The sequence below is a fragment of the Boleophthalmus pectinirostris genome, unplaced genomic scaffold (assembly GCF_026225935.1).
Source record: "Boleophthalmus pectinirostris isolate CB_2022bp ecotype Guang Dong unplaced genomic scaffold, ASM2622593v1 HiC_scaffold_14, whole genome shotgun sequence".
Classification (NCBI taxonomy): Eukaryota; Metazoa; Chordata; class Actinopteri; order Gobiiformes; family Gobiidae; genus Boleophthalmus; species Boleophthalmus pectinirostris.
The window spans coordinates 24,234,015-24,256,797 of NW_026571047.1; the positions used below are offsets into that span (position 1 = coordinate 24,234,015).

Genomic DNA, 22,783 nt, shown 5'->3' on the forward strand with positions numbered 1-22,783 from the left:
ACCAGATTTAGTACTGATTTAGGATTGGTGTAGTCCTGATTTAGTCCTGGTTCAATCCTGGCTCAGTTTTGGTTTAGTCCTGGTTCAGTTCTGGCTCAGTTTTGGTTTAGTCCTGATTCAGTCATGGTTTAATCCTGGTTCAGTCTTCATTTAGGCCTGGTTTAGTCCTGGTTTAGACCTGGATCAGTCCTGTTTTAGTCCTGGTTTAGTCCTGTTTTAGTCCTGGTTTAGTCCTGTTTTAGTCCTGGTTCATGTGTTGTAGGTGATTATAAATGGCGTTAATGTTAATAATATGATTCTACATCATTTTGAATAAAAACAAAACAAACATCAAATATGTTTGTACTGAAAGTTTTTGTTTATTAAAAAAAAAACCCCAAAAAACCAAAACATCACTGGCTATAATACTTAAAACATTCATCATAATGCAATGTGATATTATTGAAGTTGTAGTGGTAGAAATACTTACATTTGCAGTTAAAAGTACTGCAGTAGTCTCTCTGTACCTCTTTATTTGTCGTCTGTCTTTGTTGAAATCTTGTTATCCCTGATCTTGTGTTTCCTTCCATGAACATCCTCTGAGCTTTTCATTATTAACACAGGGTTGCTTTGATTACACGCTGCTTAATCCTCTCAGATGTGGACCCCGCTGGAAGAATTGGATTAAAGTGTGATTAGCTAAGATCACTTACCCATTCACATCTATTGGATTTGAAAGAGTAGACCTTTTTATATATATGTTTGAACAGAGATCAGCCATAACAATAAGACCACACAGATAGATGAGGTTGTCTTCATTAAAGTTAAAGGTGCAGGGCGAAACTGGAGACGGGATTGCTTTGTCTGAGTATTCCACAATGGCATTTATTTAATTACAGAGTGTTTTATTGAGCAAAAATACAGAAAAAAACATGCATTCTGTGTGTGAAAGGGCTCGGCACAGATCTAACATGTAACTTGATTGAGTGGTGCCACATGATTATCGGCTCGAACGTCCCCCTGGCTTGAAAGTCCCAGCTCGAGTGTCCCATTCTCTTTGCTGGAATGTCCCCCTCATCCCTCCAGGCGCCCATTTCTCTTGGGCGGCACACGGGTAACTGCTGTGCCCGGGAGAGGGGGGACGTTCTCTCAGGTTTTTAGTCGGCTGCGTCATGCTCTGTTATGCATTGAGTTAGAAAATCAGCTTCTGTAACATAATAAAATGAAATGTGAATGTAGTGAGACCTTGTTTATGTCATTTTATCGATCTTCCTGAAGCGATACACATTTTTTCAGTCTGTAATATCAATATAATCCTCATTTGCTCGTAGAAATTTACTATGAAATCATATTTTAAATCATTTTTTCTTGTTCCCCATGTCCTATAACATTGTAACTGTTGATTTGGGAAGAAATATGAATTATTTCCTTACCTGCCATGAACATAATTTGTAAGCAGCGCAACACAAGAAACTTCGAAAGCTACAGAATTTGTTCCAAAATCATTCATAAACACTTTTAGGAAGGTCTTAACTATGTATTTCACTTAAATATGTAAGATAAAATCCTGGAATAGTTGTGGCACAGTTGAGACCACATCATTTTTGAATTTTTTTTTTTTGTATGTAGGAACAAATGTGTTGAGATCTGCTGTAACTTGCGTGTGTACAATATATATAATGTTTTTTGTTGTATATAGATGAATTAACTTAGTTTCATAAAGGGCACAGTTCACGGGGACTTTCCAGCTTGGGGACTGTCCAACTGGTTCCCTGCCACATAGATCAGAAAATAGCGTAATATGGATCTCTTAACGAACATTTCTAAGGCTTATTTTAATTCAGTTTCATTGACAAACTCTAGCTCTAAACTGTAAGTCTGGATTAACTTTATGGAGATGGCTTTTTGGAGACTGATTTTTGTCCTAATGTAACTTGATTTAGTCCTGGTTTTGTTCTGGTTTGGTCCTGGTTTTGTCCTCCTGCTTTCTACCTTGTTTTGCCCTGGTCTAGTCCTGGTTTAGTCCTGGTTTAGTCCTGGTTTAGTCCTGGTTTTGTCTTGGTCTAGCCCTGGTCTAGCCCTGGTCTAGTCCTGGTTTAGTCCTGTTTTTGTCCTGGTTTGGTCCTGGTTTTGTCCTCCTGATTTCTACCTTGTTTTGCCCTGGTCTAGTCCTGGTTTAGTCCTGGTTTAGTCCTGGTTTTGTCCTGGTTTTGTCCTCCTGGTTTCTACCTTGTTTTGCCCTGGTCTAGTCCTGGTTTTGTTCTGGTTTTGTCCTGGTTTGGCCCTGGTCTAGTTCTGGTTTTGTCCTGGTTTGGTCCTGGTTTTGTCCTCCTGGTTTCTACCTTGTTTTGCCCTGGTCTAGTCCTGGTCTAGCCCTGGTTTAGCCCTGGTTTAGTCCTGGTTTAGTCCTGGTTTTGTCCTGGTTTTGTCCTCCTGGTTTCTACCTTGTTTTGCCCTGGTCTAGTCCTGGTCTAGTCCTGGTCTAGTCCTGGTCTAGTCCTGGTTTAGTCCTGGTTTTAGTCCTGGTTTTGTCCTGGTTTTGTCCTGGTCTAGCCCTGATTTAGTCCTGGTTTAAGTCTGGATTCAGCGGTTTTTAGTCCTTGATTTTCAGCCCTTGCTTTGTTCACATGCTTGTCTCCATGGAAACAGACTTAAATGCCATTCCACAGATAAACATATGACATATACTCCATCAGAAAAGTTACACAGTGCATCTTTAAGAGTATATTGTTGTCCATATAAGGAAATTATTCAGTTTGTTTGTATTTTACCCATGATTTTGAGCTGCCGGGGCAACTTATATGTAGAAACGGGGAACTGAAACTTATGCTATTTCTGATTTGTTTATGACCAGTAAGAACAGATACCGTGTCCAAAACAACAAAAAGTACTTTGAGTCTTAAGGGTGCACTGTGTAACTTTTCTGGCGAGGAGTCCTGCTACCTGCTTGTTTCTAAGGAGATGTTATTGGTCTTCCAGGAATGTTCCACAGTATAGCATTAACTTCTCTATCCATGCAGCGTGTTTATCTTGCCATAGATCTGAAGATTGATAAGTTGAAGGCCATACTTCGGAGCATTCCAGGCAAAGCAATAACATCTCCGTGGTGTCATAAAGATGTTATTACTTTGCCTGGAATGTTCCACAGTACAGCATTAAACTTGTAAATTTCCAAAATGACCAGAAAGTGACACAACCAGGCCAAATTACAGATCAGATCACTACTACTCACAGTGAAAATGCATGTTTTTTCTAGACATTTTTTGAGCAATTAAAAACACCTGTAATTGAATGAACGCAATATTGATGTTTTAATGCAATACTGCGGAACATTCCAAGCCAGAAATAACACACAGACCCCCTACAAAAAGTTACATAGCGCAGCTTTAACTCGTAAATGTCCAGGGATGTAACAATAATCTAAATATTGTGATATCGTGTCGTCAAAATCTCTTAATAATATCTTGGGAATTCGAAGTTCCTTTGCTTAAACGCATTTTTTTGTAGAACCAGAAGCTAAGAAACATTGGGAACTACATATCCCATGATTCATTTCAGCGCAGACAACATGAATAAATATGTTTTTACTTGAATTCTTTGGATTATGACGGAAATAATTCACATGAAAATCTTCTCAAGGTATTTTAAAAGTGAAAAAGTGTCCTATCGTACCGAGAGATTTGGATATCTCTATAAATGTGTAATTGTGTGTTAATATATTTTATCTTTCTTTGTTTCTGTGCAGATGCGAGTGGACCCCATCCCAATATGCAGCTTCTGTTTGGGGACGAAGGAGTCGAATCGGGACAAGAGGCCCGAGGAGCTGCTGTCCTGTGCAGACTGTGGCAGCAGCGGTCAGTCAATAACTCTTCTGTTTATGAAGTTTAAAGGTCCTATATTACAAAAAAAATGGACCTGGAATTGTGTTAACAGAGATCAGAAAGTACTGTAATATAAACAAACATTACTGAGGCTTATTTTAATTCACTTTCATTGCCAAACTGTAGCTCTAAACTGTAAACTCTGGATTAACTGTATGGAGATTGTTTACTGCTTTTTGTCCTATTGTAACCTGATTTAGTACTTATTTAGTCTTGGTTTAGTCCTGATTTTGTTCTGGTTTGGTACTGGTTTAGTTCTCCTGGTTTTAATGGTGGTTTTGGTTTTAATCCTGGTTTTGTCTTGTTTTAGTCCTGCTTTATACTTAGTTTATACCTAGTTTAGTCCTCCTGATGTAGACTTGGTTTGGTCTTCTTCTAGTCCTAGTTTAGTCCTGATTTAGTCCTGGTTTAGTCATTAGTTTTAGTCCATGGTTTAGTCCTGGTTTAGTCCTGGTCTAGTCCTGGTCTAGTCCTGGTTTAGTCCTGGTCTAGTCCTGGTTTTGCCCTGGTTTAAGTCCTGGTTCAGTGGTTTTTAGTCCTTGATTCAACCCTGGGCTTGCTCAGGTATAGTGCCGGTTTAGTCCATGGTTTAGTCCTGGTTTAGTCCTGGTTTAGTCCATGGTTTAGTCCTGGTTTAGTCCTGGTTTAGTCCTGGTTTAGTCCATGGTTTAGTCCTGTTTAGTCCTGGTTTACTCCTGGTTTACTCCTGGTTTAGTCCATGGTTTAGTCCTGGTTTAGTCCTGGTTTACTCCTGGTTTACTCCTGGTTTAGTCCATGGTTTAGTCCTGGTTTAGTCCTGGTTTAGTCCTGGTTTAGTCCTGGTTTAGTCCTGGTTTACTCCTGATTTAGTCCATGGTTTAGTCCTGGTTTAGTCCATGGTTTAGTCTTGGTTTAGTCCTGGTTCATTCCTGGTTTAGTTTAGTCCTGGTTTAGTCCTGTTTTAATCACTGCTTTAACCCCGGTTTAGTATCTATTTGAAAGCGACGCGTGTGTAACTTTTAACGCGACAGTTTATTCAGTGTTTAAAATTCCTTGATGATTTGTTCGGGTGACATTTTTCTGCTCATATTTGACTAAAGCGTTGCCGTGGCGCTGGTTTTCATTAGCGGTGGGTGGCACGCAGCTGTTTTACACACGGGGTCCTTTGGGTGACGACTCTCAAACATGGAGCTGCTGTTTCTGCCTCATTAGCATCAAATTATCTGCAATTAGCCGCTCACATGTTTGATCATTCTGCGCCGAGACTCAGGAAGATGTGTGGACACAAGTCGAGTTCAGGACACCGCATATTTCAGATGGTGTTAGGAAATATTATGTTATATTGTCGTTCAAGAAGCTATGATGAGTTCACGGGATTTTTTTCAATTTCAATACTGATAATGATACTTTGGGTTTTAGGTATTTGCCAAAAGCAGACATTAAACAATTTTGTCGTAGTAAAATTGCCACGATATCGTCCTGGTCTCGTCACGATATTAAACTGTGTGTCTTTAGTAGCGGTTGTAACGATATCCAAGTCTCACGATACGATATTGTCACGGCATGAACCTGCGATATCGTGGGAAAGCTCACGATTAAGGATGTAACAATATCCAAATCTTTCAGTACGATATATTTTCATGATTTATTGCAATATTTTGTGGAGGCTAAACAGCTAAAACTGTGATTACACTACTTTTTCCTCTAAAATTGCCTTGACAAGACTTCAAATCCAAAGAACTAAGACTTAAAAGTGCTTAGAACTGTTATTTCTTCTTGTAGTCTGCACTGAAATGGAGCAAAGGATCATGGTCTATGTAGTTCTCTTTGTATTTCTTTAGCTACTGCTGCACCATAACTCTTAATTTAAGCAAAGAGACTTGTAATTCGATATATTGTGATGGTCCACGATATTATTGTGAGAACTTTGACGATACGATATCACAATATTTAGGTTATTGTTACACCCCTAGTCTTTAGGCAACCAGAATTAATACATAAGGTGCGCCGGATTATAAGGCGCACTGTTGATTTCTGAGAAAACTAAAGGATTTTAAGTGCGTCTTATAGTCCAAAAAATACAGTAGTCAAACAGTGTTCCCTGCTGTCTGCTAGGGGTGTGCAGAAATATCGATATATCGTATTGTTTAATGTGATGATACAGTTTTGGTATCATGGGCTGCTGTATCGATATGTTGCTCCATAGCATTTTTGGGGTATTTTACTAAATTATTTTGGAAGGAAACTCGACAAATTTGGCATTTTTACAGTTTTGAATATTAAAATGGGCGTGTTTCATATCACAGCCATGTTTTAGCAATTATTTTTCGATCTATTTGACATATATCGTATTAAATCATATCAAATTAAAAGTACACTGTATCGAGATATGTATTATATCATAGCTTATGTATCGAGATGTGTATCATATCGGTAACTTCTTAATGATACTCAGCCCTACTGTCTACAGCCAGACAAAGACTGATGCCGTACAGAGCCTTCAGCAGTCAGACGGCACTCACTTACCTCTGAAGAGCGACCCAGAGTTTTATTACAGTATCAATATCGGGCACATCTGTATCGATATATCACCAAGAGTATTTTTATGTTTATTTTTACTAAATTATTTTGTTACAGCTAGAGTTTTCTTGTTTGTTTAGAGGAAGGAAACTTGTTTATGCGACGAATTTGACATTTTCACTGTTTTGATGATTAAAATGTTTGTGTTTCATATGAACTTTGCACAACAAGTGATTTAACAAAGACTTTTAATATCACAGCCATGATTTAGCCTTTGTTTTTATGGAACTGTATCGAATTGATTTGAAATATATCGTATCGAACTGAAACTGCACTGTATCGAGATATGTATCATAACGGCAACTTCTCACCGATACCCAGCCCTAGTTGTTACTTGAATTTTGCACTTCAACTTCAACCTCTTTTCAAGGTGTTCAAAATGTCACTGATATGAATATGACAAAAAAGGTTTTACCAAATGATGGTCCAAGCATTTTATAATTAGTCAGTTTTATTATTATGTATAATATTGTAACATCGTGAGCTTTCCCACAATATCGCATTAAATATCGTACCGTGAGGTTCATACTGTGACAATATCATATCGACTTGATATTGTTACACCACTAATATGTAACTTTTTTGTCAAAATATACACTAAAATATAACTTTTTTCATTTAGATGTTTTTATCTGTCTAAATACTTGCTTGTTTCCATGGCAGTGTTGTTCCTTTGGTTATAATATTCCACAGTGTCTATGTCCACGGACAATGTTCTGAATTATAGTTTTAATTATTCTGTGAAATCATGTAGAAAGTTACACACTGTATTTTAACAATTACCAATGTGATAATAGTGTTTTATTCCCCGCAAAACACAGAAGACATATTAAAAAGTGAATCCAACATTAGTATTGAACTGTTATTTATCCTGCGAGTAACTACTGAACAGTTCTGAATAAAAGTTTAAACATTATGAGACTCTCTAAGCCTACATCAGTCGCTAAATAGAAATATTACATCAAAGTAAAGGCCCAAGCAGGAAATCAGCCGAACTGATCCATGGGTTTTAGGCAGAAGGATTCCTCCCTGATTTGAAGGATTAGGCATGGAAACAGTTCTCGGTAAATGGCAAAAACGCACTTGAAATCATTATATTGTATCTTTTGAATAGGAAAATTACCTCACAAAATGCTTAAAATCAAGAAGAAACCCAAATATTATGGAATCTGATCCAGCTAAAGTTTCTGTATCAGCTCTGATAACCACAAGCGTTTACAGATCTATAGATTAAAAAAAACCAAGGTGTTCACCGACTGAATCTCTCTTAAAATTCTATTAAATCTGTGTATCGTTTGTTAATTCAGTTTTCAAAATAAAACCAAAAATAAGAAAATGAAAAAACAACTATTTTCTTCATTATTTGTCTCCAAAACTAAAATGAAAAAACAATAATGGCCATTTCCTTTTTCCATGACTGCTGGACTTTTGCTCCGCATGTAGACTGAACCAGGACTAAAACAAGACTAAAACAGGACCAAAACAGGACCAAAACAGGACTAAACCAGGTCTAAACCAGATCTAAACCAGGACATGATCAGGACTGAGGCCAGGACCAGACCGAGACTGAGACCAGGACTGAGAACAGGACCAGACGAGGACTGGGACCAGGACCAGGACCAGGACTGAGACTGGAACTCAGACTGGGACAGAGACCAGGACCGAGACCTTGACTGAGACCGGGACCGGACTGGGACTGAACCAGGACTGAGACTGGGACTGAGACTGGTTCAGTCCCGGTTTATTCACGGTTTATTCACGGTTTATTCACGGTTCAGTCCTGTTTTAGTCTCGGTTCAGTCTCGGTTCAGTCCTGGTTCAGTCCCGGTTCAGTCCCGGTTCAGTCCCGGTTCAGTCCCGGTTCAGTCCCGGTTGTTCAGTCCGTTTATTCAGTCCCGGTTCAGTCCTGTTTTAGTCTCGGTTCAGTCCCGGTTCAGTCCCGGTTCAGTCCCGGTTTATTCACGGTTCAGTCCTGTTTTAGTCTCGGTTCAGTCCCGGTTCAGTCCTGTTTTAGTCTCGGTTCAGTCCTGTTTTAGTCCTGTTTTAGTCCTGATTCCATTATTCATTTAAACCAAAAATCAAAAACTGAAAAAACAAATCATTATCCGTTTCTTCATTTTGGTTTTGGAGACAAATAATGAAGAAAACAGTTGTTTTTTCGTTTTCTTATTTTTGTTTTTATTTTGAAAAACAAATGAACGAATGACACACAGATTCTATCAACTTCACAGCCATTTTGTTCCCAGTTAGTCGGTCTGTTCATTTAATTGTATTGTCATAGACCTGTTTTGCTAACAGCTGCTTTCTTCCTCTTTAGGACACCCGTCATGTCTGAAGTTCTCTCCAGATTTGACTTGTAACGTGAAGAGGCTCCGGTGGCAGTGCATCGAGTGCAAAACGTGCAGCTTGTGTCGAATCCAGGGCAAAAACGCGGTGAGTCTCATGGTTTAATCTTTTCACCGATGGTTTTGGTTTGAATAATAATAATAATAGTTATACCTCAGACTCATATAGCGCTTATTTGGACACTCAAAGACGCTTTACACACATATAGGAAGCAACAGAAAAAAAATTGTAGAAAATAGGGAAGGGACAAGACACAATTTCAACAAGACGAGAATGAGACAAGACAAGATTTTAACATAATTTCTAATATATACATTTCACGATTCAGTTTCCAATTTTGGCCTTACACTTTTTATTTATTTGATTTTGTATTTTTGTTTCCATTTTAGTGCTGCTTTTTGGAACTGTAAGTGATGTAACTCACCAACACATTATCTTTTTTTGTCAAACCAAAATATTGTCCAACACAAACACATGGTAAAAAAAATCTCACAAGATAATTTTTCTCACGGTTTGCACGATCTTGTGGCAATTTTGTCTCACGAGATCTTGTACCATCCCTAGTATGAAATATTGGTGGAAATCATGGGGGGAATGCCAGATTGAACAATTTGGACTGCAAATATTAACTAAACGTGACAAGTCGACTATAAAAAAAAAAATCATAGTCATATTTTGATCATCTCAGTTGTTATTTGGACTTTTTTGGAAAAGGAACGCACCATCCAGGTTTTTCGTTGATATCGATACTTTGACTTGAAAAAGGACTTTATTTCCATCAAAACACAGTTCACTTACTACAAAATTGATGCAATTGTGTTATTTATTTAGGAAGTAATTGCCGAACAGCTTTGTATGAATAAAAGTTCAAACGTTATCAGATGTTCTAGGCCAAAATCGGTCGACTGAATGGGCCCGTCACAATAACAAACACTGCTGAATTAAATATAGACACTACACGAAAATGTTGAAGCTTATTTATGCCACTGGCACAATAACCCAAGAGCAGATTTAAACCACAAAATCTATTCTAAATGTACACTATTGTTAGAAAATAATGAGCTGCAAAAAATAAACAGCAGAATGAAACACTTTTGTACTTTTTTGTGTCTGTAATGAGTCACAGAAGTTAACACAACCTTTTATGGTTTAAATTTTATTGTATAGCCAGAAAATAACCAAACATTTCCATTATTGCAAATAAAAAGTACATATAATATAATATTGTTCCAGCTTTTATTTTGAATGATTAGTCGATATAATAATTACTAGGGATGTAACAGTAACCAAAATATCGTGATATCTTGTCGTCAAAAGTCTCAAAATAATATCGTGAACTGTCACAATATATCGAATTACAAGTTCCTTTGCTTAAATACATAGTTTTACAGTAGCAACAGCTTATAAACACTGGAACTACGTATCCCATGATTCATTTCAGTGCAGACAACATGAAGAAATATGTTTTGTACTTGAATTCTTATGGCGTAAATAATTCACACCAAAATCTTGTCAAGGTATTTTTAAAGCAAAAAGGTTTCTTATCTACAATTATATCAGCCTCTTTAAAATATCGCAGTAAATATCGTACCGTGAGATGCATATCGTGATAATATCGTGCTGAGAGATTTGGATATCGTTACATCGTTAGTAATTATCTTTACAAGCCTGTGGCAGAAAGGATATCATAGAACAATAACTGATCCAGCAAATTTTCCCGGCTCTAATAATCACTGTTCAATACCAGTATCGATACTGACAGAGGTGGGACCAAGTCATTGTTTTGCAGGTCTCAAGTAAGTCTCAAGTCTTTTACCTCAAGTCCAAGTCAAGTCCCAAGTCAAATACAGGCAAGTCCAAGTCGAGTCTCGAGTCAGTGACCCATAAGTCCCAGTCAAGTCCAAGTCTTCTGCTTTGAGCTTCAAGTCATTTCAAGTCTTTAAACCAAAGTACCATATATAGGTTAGGTTTTTGTAATATATATGAATTTTAAGATAAATTGTATTTATAAAGTCATAGTATATTTATATATGAGTATTTATAGAGTAAATAAGAGTTGTAGAAATGCAAACTTTTCCGTTTTAAATGTCTTGACAAGATCTAAGTGTGAATTATTACAGTGAGAAAAGAAAGAATTCAGATTTAGAAGCGCTTCTCAGGTCTTCTCAAGTCACAGAACACAAATCTGAGTCAAATCCCAAGTCACTGACCTTCAAGTCCAAGCCAAAGTCGAGTCCCAAGTCTTAGCCCATTTTATCAAGTCACGTCTCAAGTCCTAAAAATAGTGACTCAAGTCTGATTCGAGTCCAGGTCACGACTTGCAAGCCCCCACCTCTGGGTACTGGTATCGCTGCATCCCTAAAACACATGAAAACACCTTTTAATAACAATAACAGTGACATTATTAAATAAAACAAACAAAAAAACTTTCAGATTTTTTTTCTTTTTTGCAAATTTTCTCTATTTAGAAGGCTTCGGTCACCATATTTCAGCCTTAATTTCATTGATAATGTATTTAAAAAGTGTCAGTTAACTATAGAAATCATACTTTGTCTAGTCGACTTCTATAATAATCAATAGCTGCAGCCTAAGTTTTGATTTTGCAGCCTAAGAGGTAGATCAGCCTCTGTAGACTTCATAATAGTTTTGGTTTCTAACTCCTCTCCAGTGAACAATGGGGTTTACTTTTCTAAAGACTTGTGGCCCGTGGGGTTTAGACGGCGTTCCTTCTTCACATAAAACTCTCTGTGTAAAATAGAGCTTTCAGGCACAGTTTTCAGCTTGCGGTACATCAGAGACTCAGCTCCCACTCGCCTGTTTGAATATGTAGGCTTAAGGGCTGCCCACAGAACCCCATTTAAACAGGTCAGAAACACACTGCTATAAAGCCTCTAACAAGTTCATTGGTAACACTAATAAAGACACTACTCACTGCCTCAATAAAGCGTGGATAAAGACTTAAAGGTGCACTGTGTAACTTTTTGAATGGGAGTCCTTCAGCCTAACTACTCTGCCTGGAATGTCCCACAGTGTGACATTAAACAGCTCTACTTCACATTTATTCAATTACAGGTGGTTTTATGGCTCAAAAATGCCTCGAAGTCCAGAATTTTGGGCGTAGGACCTCATTTCCTAGTGAGCCAGAGTGTTGGAGACGTGTGGAGACACTTTTTTAAATATTCCATCCAGTCCTTGTATTTGCAGAGGTCGCTGGTGCTAGGCTAGTGCATGTCAATGGTCATAGTTATCCTGGAACTAAAAACAGTCTTACCCACTCCACAAAACACCCGAAGCAAATCTATTATTACACCAGACTGTCCTTGTAAATGTCTGTGTTGATAGAATCATTTTAGAAGTAAAACCAACCTTGCATTTGAAGGATTTATGTCTGAGCAGCAGCAGCGAGTTGTACTTCCTGATAGAAAGTTTGGCAGCGGCGGACTGATATATGAGAAAATAGTCCCTCAAAATGCGACGATTCATGCGGTGCAAGGTTAGTTTTATTTCAAACATTATTTTATCAACACAGACATTTATATTAACAGTCTGGCGTAATAATAGTTTTGTTTTGGGTGTTTTGTGGAGTGGGTAAGACTGTTTTTAGTGGCAGGATAACTATGGCCATTGACATGCACTAACCTAGCACCAGCGACCTCAGCAAATACAAGGACTGGATGGAATATTTAAAAAAGTGTCTCCACATGTCTCACTTTGGCTCACTAGGAAATGAGGTCCTACGTCCAAAATTCAGGACTGTCCCTTTAATACCATACTGTGAAACATCCCAGACAAAGCAATAAAACCTCCATAGAGGTAGACTCTGATCCTCTACCTGAATTTAAAAACTGCACATGGTGTAGCTACTAGGGTTGTCCAAAATATCAAAAATCAGATACTAACTGATACTAAAACTAGTATCAAATCAAGACACTCAGTTGAGCAGGTATCAATCCTAGAAAAATCACATTCACAGGGCAGAAATTAACCTTTCCTGAATAGTTTTAGAATAATACTGAGCATTTATAAGAGTACATAGACTAGAATATGCCCATGGACCACTATGGAACCTACCTAACCTAACCTACCTAAGACCACATGGTGATATAAAAGAAAGTACTATGATTTAATGTTGAAAATCACATTCTATTGTCTAAAGAAAGAGTGTTTTTTATCATCATTGTAGTATTGGTTAGTATCAAAATCGAGTTTAACAACACTATTTGTGTCTTCTTAGTGAGTCCACACTGCTGATCAATACAAGCTGAAGCCCTTTAATACTCTGTTGTTTAATAGATTCAAGACAAAGATTCAATATTTACTGTCAGTGTCATAAGAATCAACATTATTTAGTTACAAGAATCAAACTCTATGAATAAAATGTGAAAGACCCCATCCCACAAACACTATAAATAACTAATGTGTAAAAAACAACTGCACATTCTAACAGTCTTGCTCTGCAAAGTTAAACAATTTGGGTTTTAATTCACAGTTGATATAAGTTTAATGTTATCATGTCTGCTGGAACGTACATAAGTGCATATTTTCACTGCATTTTGTGTAAACTTTGAACTATTTTGAGCTACAGTGACATTTTATTATGTACATTATATTTCTATTATCTTATGTTGATGTTTGTTTTGATCATTTCAGGACGAGATGCTTTTCTGTGATTCGTGTGACCGAGGGTTCCACATGGAGTGCTGCGACCCTCCTCTTTCTCGAATGCCAAAAGGTGAGCGCCCCTGTCATCCAAACAAAATACTGTGAAAAAAAAAATGTTATTTGTGAGGAACAGGATGTAGAGAATCATTTTAGGAACTATTCCGGTACAGTATTCTTTAAGTGGTGGTGATTAGATTACATTTACTTCCAATATCGATTCTTTAAGTATCTGCAGATAACTGAAAAGAGCTATTTCCTTAAAATATCCTATCATATATATCTTCCTAAATGTGTTATGGACCGTATTTTTCGGACTATAAGGTGCACTGGATTATAAGGTGCATTAAGTGAAACAAACGGACGACGCTTGAGACTTTTTTATTTTTAAAATCACATGGCTAATTTGCATAAACTATAAGTGATCTGTCAAACTAAAGAACACGACTCAGTGGAATATATATGAAAATTGGTTTGAGTAGTAGTAGTAGTAGTAGTAGTAGTAGTAGTGTAGTAGTAGACAGAAAGTAATAGGTGGTGGTAGTAGTAGTAGTTGTAGGTAGTAGGTAGTAGTAGTAGTAGGTGGTGGTGGTAGCAGTAGTAGTAGTAGTAGTAGTAGTACTAGGTAAGTAGTAGTAAGTATTAGGTGGTGGTAGTAGTAGTAGGCAGTAGGTAGTTGTAGTAGTAGTAGTAGTAGTTATAGGTGGTATGTGGTGGTAGTAATAGCAGGTAGTGGAAGTAGAAGTAGTAGTACTAGGAAATAGTAGTAGTAGGTAGTAGGTGGTGGTAGTAATAGTAGGCAGTAGGTAGTAGTAGGTAGTAGGTGGTGGTACTAGTAGTAGTAGTAGTAGTAGTAGTAGTAGTAGTAGTAGTAGTAGTAGTAGTAGTAGTAGTAGTAGTAGTAGTAAGTAGTAGTAGTGTAGTAGTAGTGGTGGTGGTGGTAGTAGTAGTAGTAGTAGCAGGTAGTTAGTAGTAGTAGTTCTAGTAATAGTAGTAGTAGTAGTACTGGTAGTAGTGGGTAGCTGGTGGTAGTAGTAGTAGTAGTAGTAGTAGTAGTAGTAGTAGTAGTAGGTAGGTAGTAATAGTAGTGGTAGTAGGCAGCTGGTAGTAGTACTAGTTGTAGTAGGTAGTAGTGGTAGTAATAGTAGTAGTAGTAGTGTGGTAGGTAGTAGTAGTAGTAGTAGTAGGTAGGTAGTAGGTGGTAGTAGTAGTAGTAGTAGTAGTAGTAGTAACCAATGCCATACTCTGGACCATGGACCTAATTAAATATGTCACAAAATATATTATATCAGTTTTCTGTAACTAAATTCATGTTCAGAGTATCATTTCCATCGCTGCAATTACCCCCCCCCCCCCCCCCCCCTCCCCCCTCTCTCTCTCTCCCCCCCCCCCCCCCCCCCCCCCCCCCCCCCCCCCCTCTCTCTCTCTCCCCTCCCTCCCCCTCTCTCTCTCTCTCTCTCTCTCTCTCCCTCTCTCTCTCTCTCTCTCTCTCTCTCTCTCTCTCTCTCGCTGATTCCAATCCAACCCCCATTTGTAGCTGTCAGTAAAATCTATTGAGGCTTATTATAGGAGCTTTCCCCGTGTATCTGATGCTGCTGTGTCCCTGTGGGGTTCACTGTCTGTAGATTACACACTGGAGCTTTACTCGGGGGTTTACTCTGCTCACACACACACACACACACACACTCGCACACACACACTCATAAAAGTCACATTGCTTTCGCTACACAAGTCCATCGAGCCCATGTTTTTCTTATGGATTTTCACTTTGTGCGGCGTAATTGATTGTCATTGTGGAGCGGTCAGTGCCACAGTTAAAGGGGGATGTATCAAATGAATGTACACGGGCCTCCTCTCTCTCACTCTCTCACTCTCTCTATCCCTCTTTCTTCCTCTCTCTCTTCAGCCCGCCCTCTTTCATCTTCCTCTGCTCTTTCGCTGCTTCTCTACGCTCACTTTCCACCCTGTCTAATTCTGTCGTACCATCCTCCTTCCTATCTCGTTTCCTTTCTCACTCCCTCTTTCCTCGCATTCTACCACTTTTCCCTCTCTTTTTTCCTTCTCTCTCTCTTTAACTCCCCCTCTCTCTCCCTTCTCTTGCTTTCTCTCTCTCCGTCTTCTCTCTCTCTATCTCTTTCTTTTCCTCTCTGCCCCCTGCTCTTGCCCATGTCCCACCCTCTTTCCTCCATATCGTTCTTTCTCTCTCTCTCTCTCTCTCTCTGTTCTGTCTACCACTCTCTCTGTCTCTCTCTCTCTTTCCTCATACAATCCCCTTCTGCACTCCCCCATTCTTTCCCCTCTTGTTCTCTTTCTCTCTTCCTCTATCTTCCCTTTCTACCACTATTCCCGCTCTCTTTTTCCTTCTCTCTCTCTTTACCTCCCCCTCTCTCTCTCTTCTCTTGCTTTCTCTCTCTCCACCTTTTCTATCTCACCCTGTTTCATCTGTTTTCTCTCTCTCTTTTCGCCTCTGTCCCCTGCTCTTGCCCAGTTCCCACCCTGTCTCCTCCTTATCTTTCTTTTTTCTCTCTCTCCTTCCCTTCTCATGCTTTCTCTCTCTCCGCCTTCTCTCTCTCACCCTGTTTTATCTGTCTTTTCCCACTGTCTCTCTCTTTCCCACTCGGGCCCCCTTTTCTTGCCCATTTCCCACCCTTCCTCCTCCTTATCTTTCTTTCCCTCTCTCTCCCTCTCTATTCTGTCTACCTCTCTCTCTGTCTCTCTCTCTCCTCATACACTCCCCCCCTCTACTCTTCCACTCTTTCCCCTTTCTTTCTCTCTCCTCTCTCTCTTTCCCTCCCCCTGTTCCCTGCTCTCACCCATTTTCCAACTCTTTCTCCTCCTCATCTTTCCTCCTTCTCTCTCTTTCTCTCTCTTGCTTTCCCACTCTGTCCCCTGCTCTTGCCCATTTCCCACCCTCTCTTCTCCTTATCTTTCTCTCCCTCTATTTTCTCTTCCTCTCTCTCTATCTCACTCCTCTTCCTCTCACCCTCTGTACTCCCCCCACTCTTTCCCCTCTCTCTCTCTCTTCTCCCTTCCCCCCTCCTCTTCGTGTCCTGTTCTTGACTGTGCCCTGTGTTTTTGGACGTCCTCCAGGTACTTGGATGTGCCAGGTGTGCAGGCCCAAAGAGAACGGGAAGAAGCTGCTCCAGCAGAAAGCTCATCAGATCAAGAGACGATACGCAAAGCCCATCGGACGGCCCCGGAACAAACTCAAACAGAGAATGTGAGTCACGCAAACACGTCACTCTTTCATTATTACTGTCATTATTATGGATTAAAGTTAATCATGAAAAACAAAATAAAGTAGCATTTCCAGAGGAAGGAAGAGTAAAATTATTAACATAGATAATAGTAGTAGTAGGTAGTAGGTATTAGGTAGCAGGTGGTAGTAGTAGTAGTAGTAGTGGTAATAGTAGTAGTAGTAGTGGTAGAAGTAGTAGCAGTAGGTGGTAGTAATAGTAGTAGTAGTAGTAGGTAGTAGTAAGTAGCTGGTAGCAATAATAGTAGTAGGTATTATAGTAGTAATAGTTGATTAGCAGAGGAAGTAGTAGTAGTATGCAGTAGTAGGTAGTGGTAAAAATAGTAGTAGTAGTTGTAGTAGTAGGTAGTGTGAAGTTGTAGTTGAAGTTGTAGTAGTAGGTAGTGTGAAGTTGTAGTAGGTAGTGTGAAGTTGTAGTAGTAGCTGTTGTAGTAGGTAGTGTGAAGTTGTAGTAGTAGGCAGTGTGTAGTAGTAGTAGTTGTAGTTGTAGTAGTACGTAGTGTGTAGTAGTAGTAGTAGGTAGTGTGAAGTTGTAGTAGTAGGTAGTGTAGTAGTAGTAGTAGTTGTAGTTGTAGTAGTACGTAGTGTGTAGTAGTAGTAGTTGTAGTTGTAGTAGTAGGTAGTGTGAAGTTGTAGTAGTAGGTAGTAGTAGTAGTTGTAGTAGTAGTAGTAGGTAGTAGTAGTGGTAGTTGTAGTTGTCGTAGTAGGTAGTGTGAAGTTGTAGTAGTAGTAGTAGTAGTAGTTGTAGTAGTAGTAGTAGTAGTAGTAGTAGTAGTGGTAGTTGTAGCTGTAGTAGTACGTAGTGTGTAGTAGTAGTAGTAGTTGTAGTTGTAGTAGTAGTAGTAGTGTAGTTAGTAGTAGTAGTAGTAGTAGTTGTAGTTGTAGTAGTAGTAGTAGTAGTAGTGTAGTTGTAGTAGTACGTAGTGTGTAGTAGTAGTAGTTGTAGTTGTAGTAGTAGGTAGTGTGAAGTTGTAGTAGTAGGTAGTAGTAGTAGTAGTGTAGTAGTAGTAGTAGTAGTAGTAGTAGGTAGTAGTGTAGCTGTAGTAGTAGGTAGTAGTAGTAGTAGTTGTAGTAGTAGTAGTAGTAGTAGTAGTAGTAGTAGTAGTAGTAAAGTAGTAGTAGTAGGTAGTAGTAGTAAGTAGTAGTAGTAGTAGTAGTAGTAGTAGTAGTAGTAGTAGTAGTAGTAGTGTAGTAGTAGTAGTAGTAGTAGTAGTAGTAGTAGTAGTAGTAGTGTAGTAGTAGTAGTAGTAGTAGTAGTAGTAGCTGGTAGTAGTAGTAGGCAGTAGGTAGTAGGTAGTAGATGGTAGTAGTAGTAGTAGTAGTAAAACTTGGGCAAATCAATGGGTTTGAATAAATCTGCTGGGACAGAAAACACAAGGCTCAAAACTGGGACTGTTCCAGGTAAATAGGGACTGACTGGTCTGGTCACATGACCATTGCTCTGTTAGCACTGTTAGCTCTGTTAAAATAAGGAAAGGCTTTAAATATGTCTGTATGTGTTGTACCAGTATAAGTTTCGTAGTTTGAGATGTACTTAAACTTGTGTGTCCCTCTCTTCTCCTCTAACTTCTTCTAACTTCGTCTTGTGTCTGTTGTGGCAGGTGTGTGAGTGGCGGTGGCAGCAGCTCGGCAGCACTGGCGGGCCGGGGGGCACCTGGTAGGGCTCAAAAGATTTCCGTCTGTTCCACAAATCCATCTGGTCATGCTGCATCTGTGACGGACACCAGGGGGCCTCGTTGTGCAGTCGAAATCACCTCCTCCTCTTCCTCCTCCTCCTCCTCCTCCTCCTCCTCTTCCTCCACCCCTCCCCCCCTCACCTCCACCTCAGCCGCACTCACCGTAAACAAGAAAACCAAAGGGCTAATCGACGGGCTTTCCAAATTTTTTACCCCCTCCCCCATTGGACGCCGCACGCGAGCTGTGTCTCTCGACCAGCCCCCAAAACTGTCCGCAGAAACGGCCACCCCGACCCCAGATTCGACCCAAACTACCCCGCCAGCTCTTCTTCCAGCCCCGCCCCCCTCGCTGCCAGGTCTTAGCCCAAACGTGCAAGTCTCAAACAGCTCCACTTCGGCTAACTCCCCCCAGAGTTCTTCCAGTCAGTCTAGCGTGCCCTCCCTAACTAGCTTGTGCACTAACAGCCACGTTAAAGGCCTATTCGACGGACTCTCTCACATATTTACCACTCAGGGACAGTCACGGAAAAAGAGGCTTCCTTGCTACGCTCCGCCCAGACGTCATAAAACCCAAGTCGAGTCCAAAGCGGGGACACAGCGCCCCCCCAAGACCGATTGTAGTAACAGTAACAGCAATAGCAATAGCAACAGCAAGAGCAGGCTGCCAGGATGTCCCAGAGGATTTAAGATGGTCAGTCATTTCAAGCGTAACCCCTTCCTAAAAAAGCACAGGACTCTAGGCAGGCTGCGCTATAGGGTGAGCCCACACAAGGGGGCGCTGTCTCCAGGAAAGGCAGACTTGAAAGACGGACAAGATAAAGCAGAGAATAACCATGGTAAGCAAGGAGTTACCTGCACCGCGAGTCCTTATACCCTCTTATAGGCCTGTCACGATAACACATTAATTGAAAATATAACTTTAAACAATATTATTTAAGATATTTCACGCCATTGACAATAAAAAATAAACCAGTAAACACTTTTCTAAATGTAAAATATTGATATAACTTTAACTGGAATAAGAATTAAAGACATAAAGGTGCACTACGTCACTTTTCTTGTCTGCTTGTCTCCGTGGAGATGTTATTGCTTTGCTTGGAATGTTCATAGAATGGCATTTAACTTGTCTGTCTCCATGGAAACAAGCAGGGGACACCACCAGGCTCAAGTTACAGGTCAGATCTGCGTAGAGGCAAGCCCACTCCCAATAAGAATGTAGGATTTTTTGGAGTATTTTTGACCAATAAAAACGTAATTTAAAAAAAAATGCAGGGTAGATAAGTTTAATGCCATACTGTGGGACCTTGCAGACAAACAATAACATCTTCATGGGCAAAAACAGCCCCAAGAAAAGTTACGTAATGCACCTTTAAGTACTTACTTGCACAGTAACTCATAGATATCTAACTGATTCAATTTCATTTTCTAAGTCTTTTAAGTTTCCTAACTAAATATGTATACCAAACAAAGCTTCATTTATTGATCCATAAGTCGGTGTAGTAATTATCGTGACAGGCCTGCCCTCTTAAGCTTCTTTTTCTTTTGTTTTGGTTGATTTCTTCGTAGACTAGAGCTAACCCAGTTTATACTAATCCTTCATTTAGTTTCCTAACCCAGTTTCGTTGCGTTTGGACTTTTTGGCTGCGATCTTTTCACGTAGCTTTGGCATTCCTTCGCCGCTCGATGGCTTCTGTCCCTCTGCATGGCCCCTCTAACCTCCTCATGTGGCTCCAAAAGACGGGAAATACTCTGGACCCAGGACGACATTATAAACTGTGTAACAGATAGTGATTAGCGTATGTGAGGTTGTCAAATTGTAGCTTTAATTTGTTGCTATAGTGATGCTTTTGGTAGTGCATCTTTCTAAACCAAAATGACTTAAAAACTCTATTTCTTAGTCATTTAAAATTATGCAATTGTCAATTTATAGAGATAATTAAAACAATGAAATTTGTAATTAAAAAACAACATTTATCCAGGTTTATAATGTTCTAAACCCTGGTAAAAACAAATTGAGAGTATTAAGATGTATTAAGAGGTAATGTAGTAAGTTAAACAATCTAGGCAGTAGTAGTAGTAGTAGTAGTAGGTAGCTGGTAGTAGTAGTAGTAGTAGTAGTAGTAGTAGTAGTAGTAGTAGTAGTAGTAGTAGTAGTAGTAGTAGTAGTAGTAGTAGTAGTAGCTGGTAGTTGTAGTAGTAATAAGTAGGTAGTAGTAATAGTAGTAGTAGTAGTAGTAGTAGTAGTAGGTAGCTGGTAGTTGTAGTAGTAATAGGTAGTTAGTCGTAATAGTAGTAGTAGTAGTAGTAGCTGGTAGTTGTAGTAGTAATAAGTAGGTAGTAAGTAGTAGTAGTAGTAGTAGTAGTAGTGTAGTAGTAGTAGTAGTAGTAGTAGTAGTAGTAGTAGGTAGCTGGTAGTTGTAGTAGTAATAAGTAGGTAGTAATAGTAGTAGTAGTAGTAGTAGTAGTAGGTAGCTGGTAGTTGTAGTAGTAATAGGTAGGAAGGTAGGTAGTAGTAGTGTAGTAGTAGTTGTAGTAGGTAGCTGGTAGTAGTAGTAGTAGTAGTAGTAGTAGTAGTAGTAGGTAGTTAGTAGTAGTAGTAGTAGTAGTAGTAGTAGTAGGTAGTAGTAGTAGTAGTAGTAGTAGTTGTAGTAGTAGTGGTGGTGGTAGTAGTAGGTAGTTAGTAGAAGTAGGTAGCTGGTAGTAGTGTAGTAATAGTAATAGGTAGTTAATGGTAGTGGTAGTAGTAGGTAGCTGGTAGTAGTAGTAGTAGTAGTAGTAGTAATAGTTGGTATAATGTAATATATGTGACAAAAGTATTGGTTCAAACGTTGTACGATCAAATATCAATATTATGTAATGTATATATCTAGTGACCTTGACTGGCCTCTGTGGTTCCTGGGTCCACTTGGTTCCTGTCTTTGGCCCCTCCCCTTGCCCTCTCCTTGACCTTTGACCCTGCTTGTGGGTGGGACAGCATTCTCCACCCTCCCCTCCCCCTCTGTCCCCTCTCCTCAACGCTTCATCACTCCACAACACTCCACGACACTCCACAACACTCCACGACACTCCACGACACTCCACGACACTCCACGACACTCCACGACACTCCACGACACTCCACACACTCCACGACACTCCACGACACTCCACGACACTCCACGACACTCCACGACACTCCACGACACTCCACAACACTCCACATCACTCCACGACACTCCACGACACTCCACGACACTCCACGACACTCCACGACACTCCACGACACTCCACATCACTCCACGACACTCCACGACACTCCACGACACTCCACGACACTCCACATCACTCCACATCACTCCACGACACTCCACGACACTCCACGACACTTCCACGACACTCCACATCACTCCACATCCACTCCACGACACTCCACGACACTCCACGACACTCCACGACACTCCACGACACTCCACATCACTCCACGACACTCCACGACACTCCACGACACTCCACGACACTCCACGACACTCCACGACACTCCACGACACTCCACGACACTCCACGACACTCCACAACACTCCCACTGCACCGAAGACTCAGCCACTGTCTCCACCCGTCGACTCCAGCCACATAAAGACACAACAGCAGCTTCAGACGAGTCTCAGACACAATATGAGGTGGAAATAAAAGGATACTAGGCCGTTTCATATAAATACACGTAAAATTACTATATACAAAGTTTAAAAGTAATAGTTTTTGGGGCAGTTGCTTTAGTGTATAACATAGTAACATGTAATAGTGCGCTATAGACAGTGTTGGGGAGTAACAGATTACATGTACCGGAGTTACGTAATCAGAGTACAAATTATGAGTAACTGTATTCAGTTACAGTTACTGTTTCAGTGAGTGGTAATCGGATTACAGTTACTTTGTTGAAATAAATGGATTACACAGCGATATTTTCCTGTTTTCATATTTTGGGCTAAACCAGGACTAAACCAGGACTAAACCAGGACTAAACCAGGACTAAACCAGGACTAAACCAGGACTAAACCTTCAGGACTAAAATAAACTAAAACCAGGACTAAAATCAGGACTAAAATCAGGACTAAAATCCAGGACTAAAATCAGGTCTAAAACCAGGTCTAAAACCAGGTCTAAAACCAGGTCTAAAAACCAGGTCTAAAACCAGGACTAAAACCAGGACTAAAACCAGGACTAAAACCAGGACTAAAACAGGACTAAAACCAGGACTAAAACAGGACTAAAAACTAAAACCAGGACTAAACCAAGACAAAAAAACAGGACTAAACCAAGACTAAATCCAGGACTAAAACCAGGACAATATCAAGTAATCCAAAGTATTCAGATTACCTTGCTCACTTTAAGTAACTTTAATGGATTACGTTACAAACTACCTTCTGGTGTATGTAATCTGTAATCTGTAG

At 39.8% G+C, this 22,783-nt stretch overlaps 1 protein-coding gene across 3 annotated transcripts in view; it reads left to right on the top strand.

Annotated features, from left to right (window-relative positions):
• Positions 1-22,783, top strand: part of kat6b (K(lysine) acetyltransferase 6B) — a 95,909-nt gene that overhangs the window by 38,969 nt on the left and 34,157 nt on the right. For all 3 annotated transcript variants that reach the window (XM_055150580.1, XM_055150581.1, XM_020929438.2), the window contains exons 3-7: positions 3,725-3,833; positions 8,737-8,852; positions 13,416-13,497; positions 16,515-16,644; positions 18,282-19,192. In XM_055150580.1, the coding sequence (XP_055006555.1) occupies positions 3,725-3,833; positions 8,737-8,852; positions 13,416-13,497; positions 16,515-16,644; positions 18,282-19,192 (1,348 nt within the window). The remainder of the gene's footprint in view (positions 1-3,724; positions 3,834-8,736; positions 8,853-13,415; positions 13,498-16,514; positions 16,645-18,281; positions 19,193-22,783) is intronic.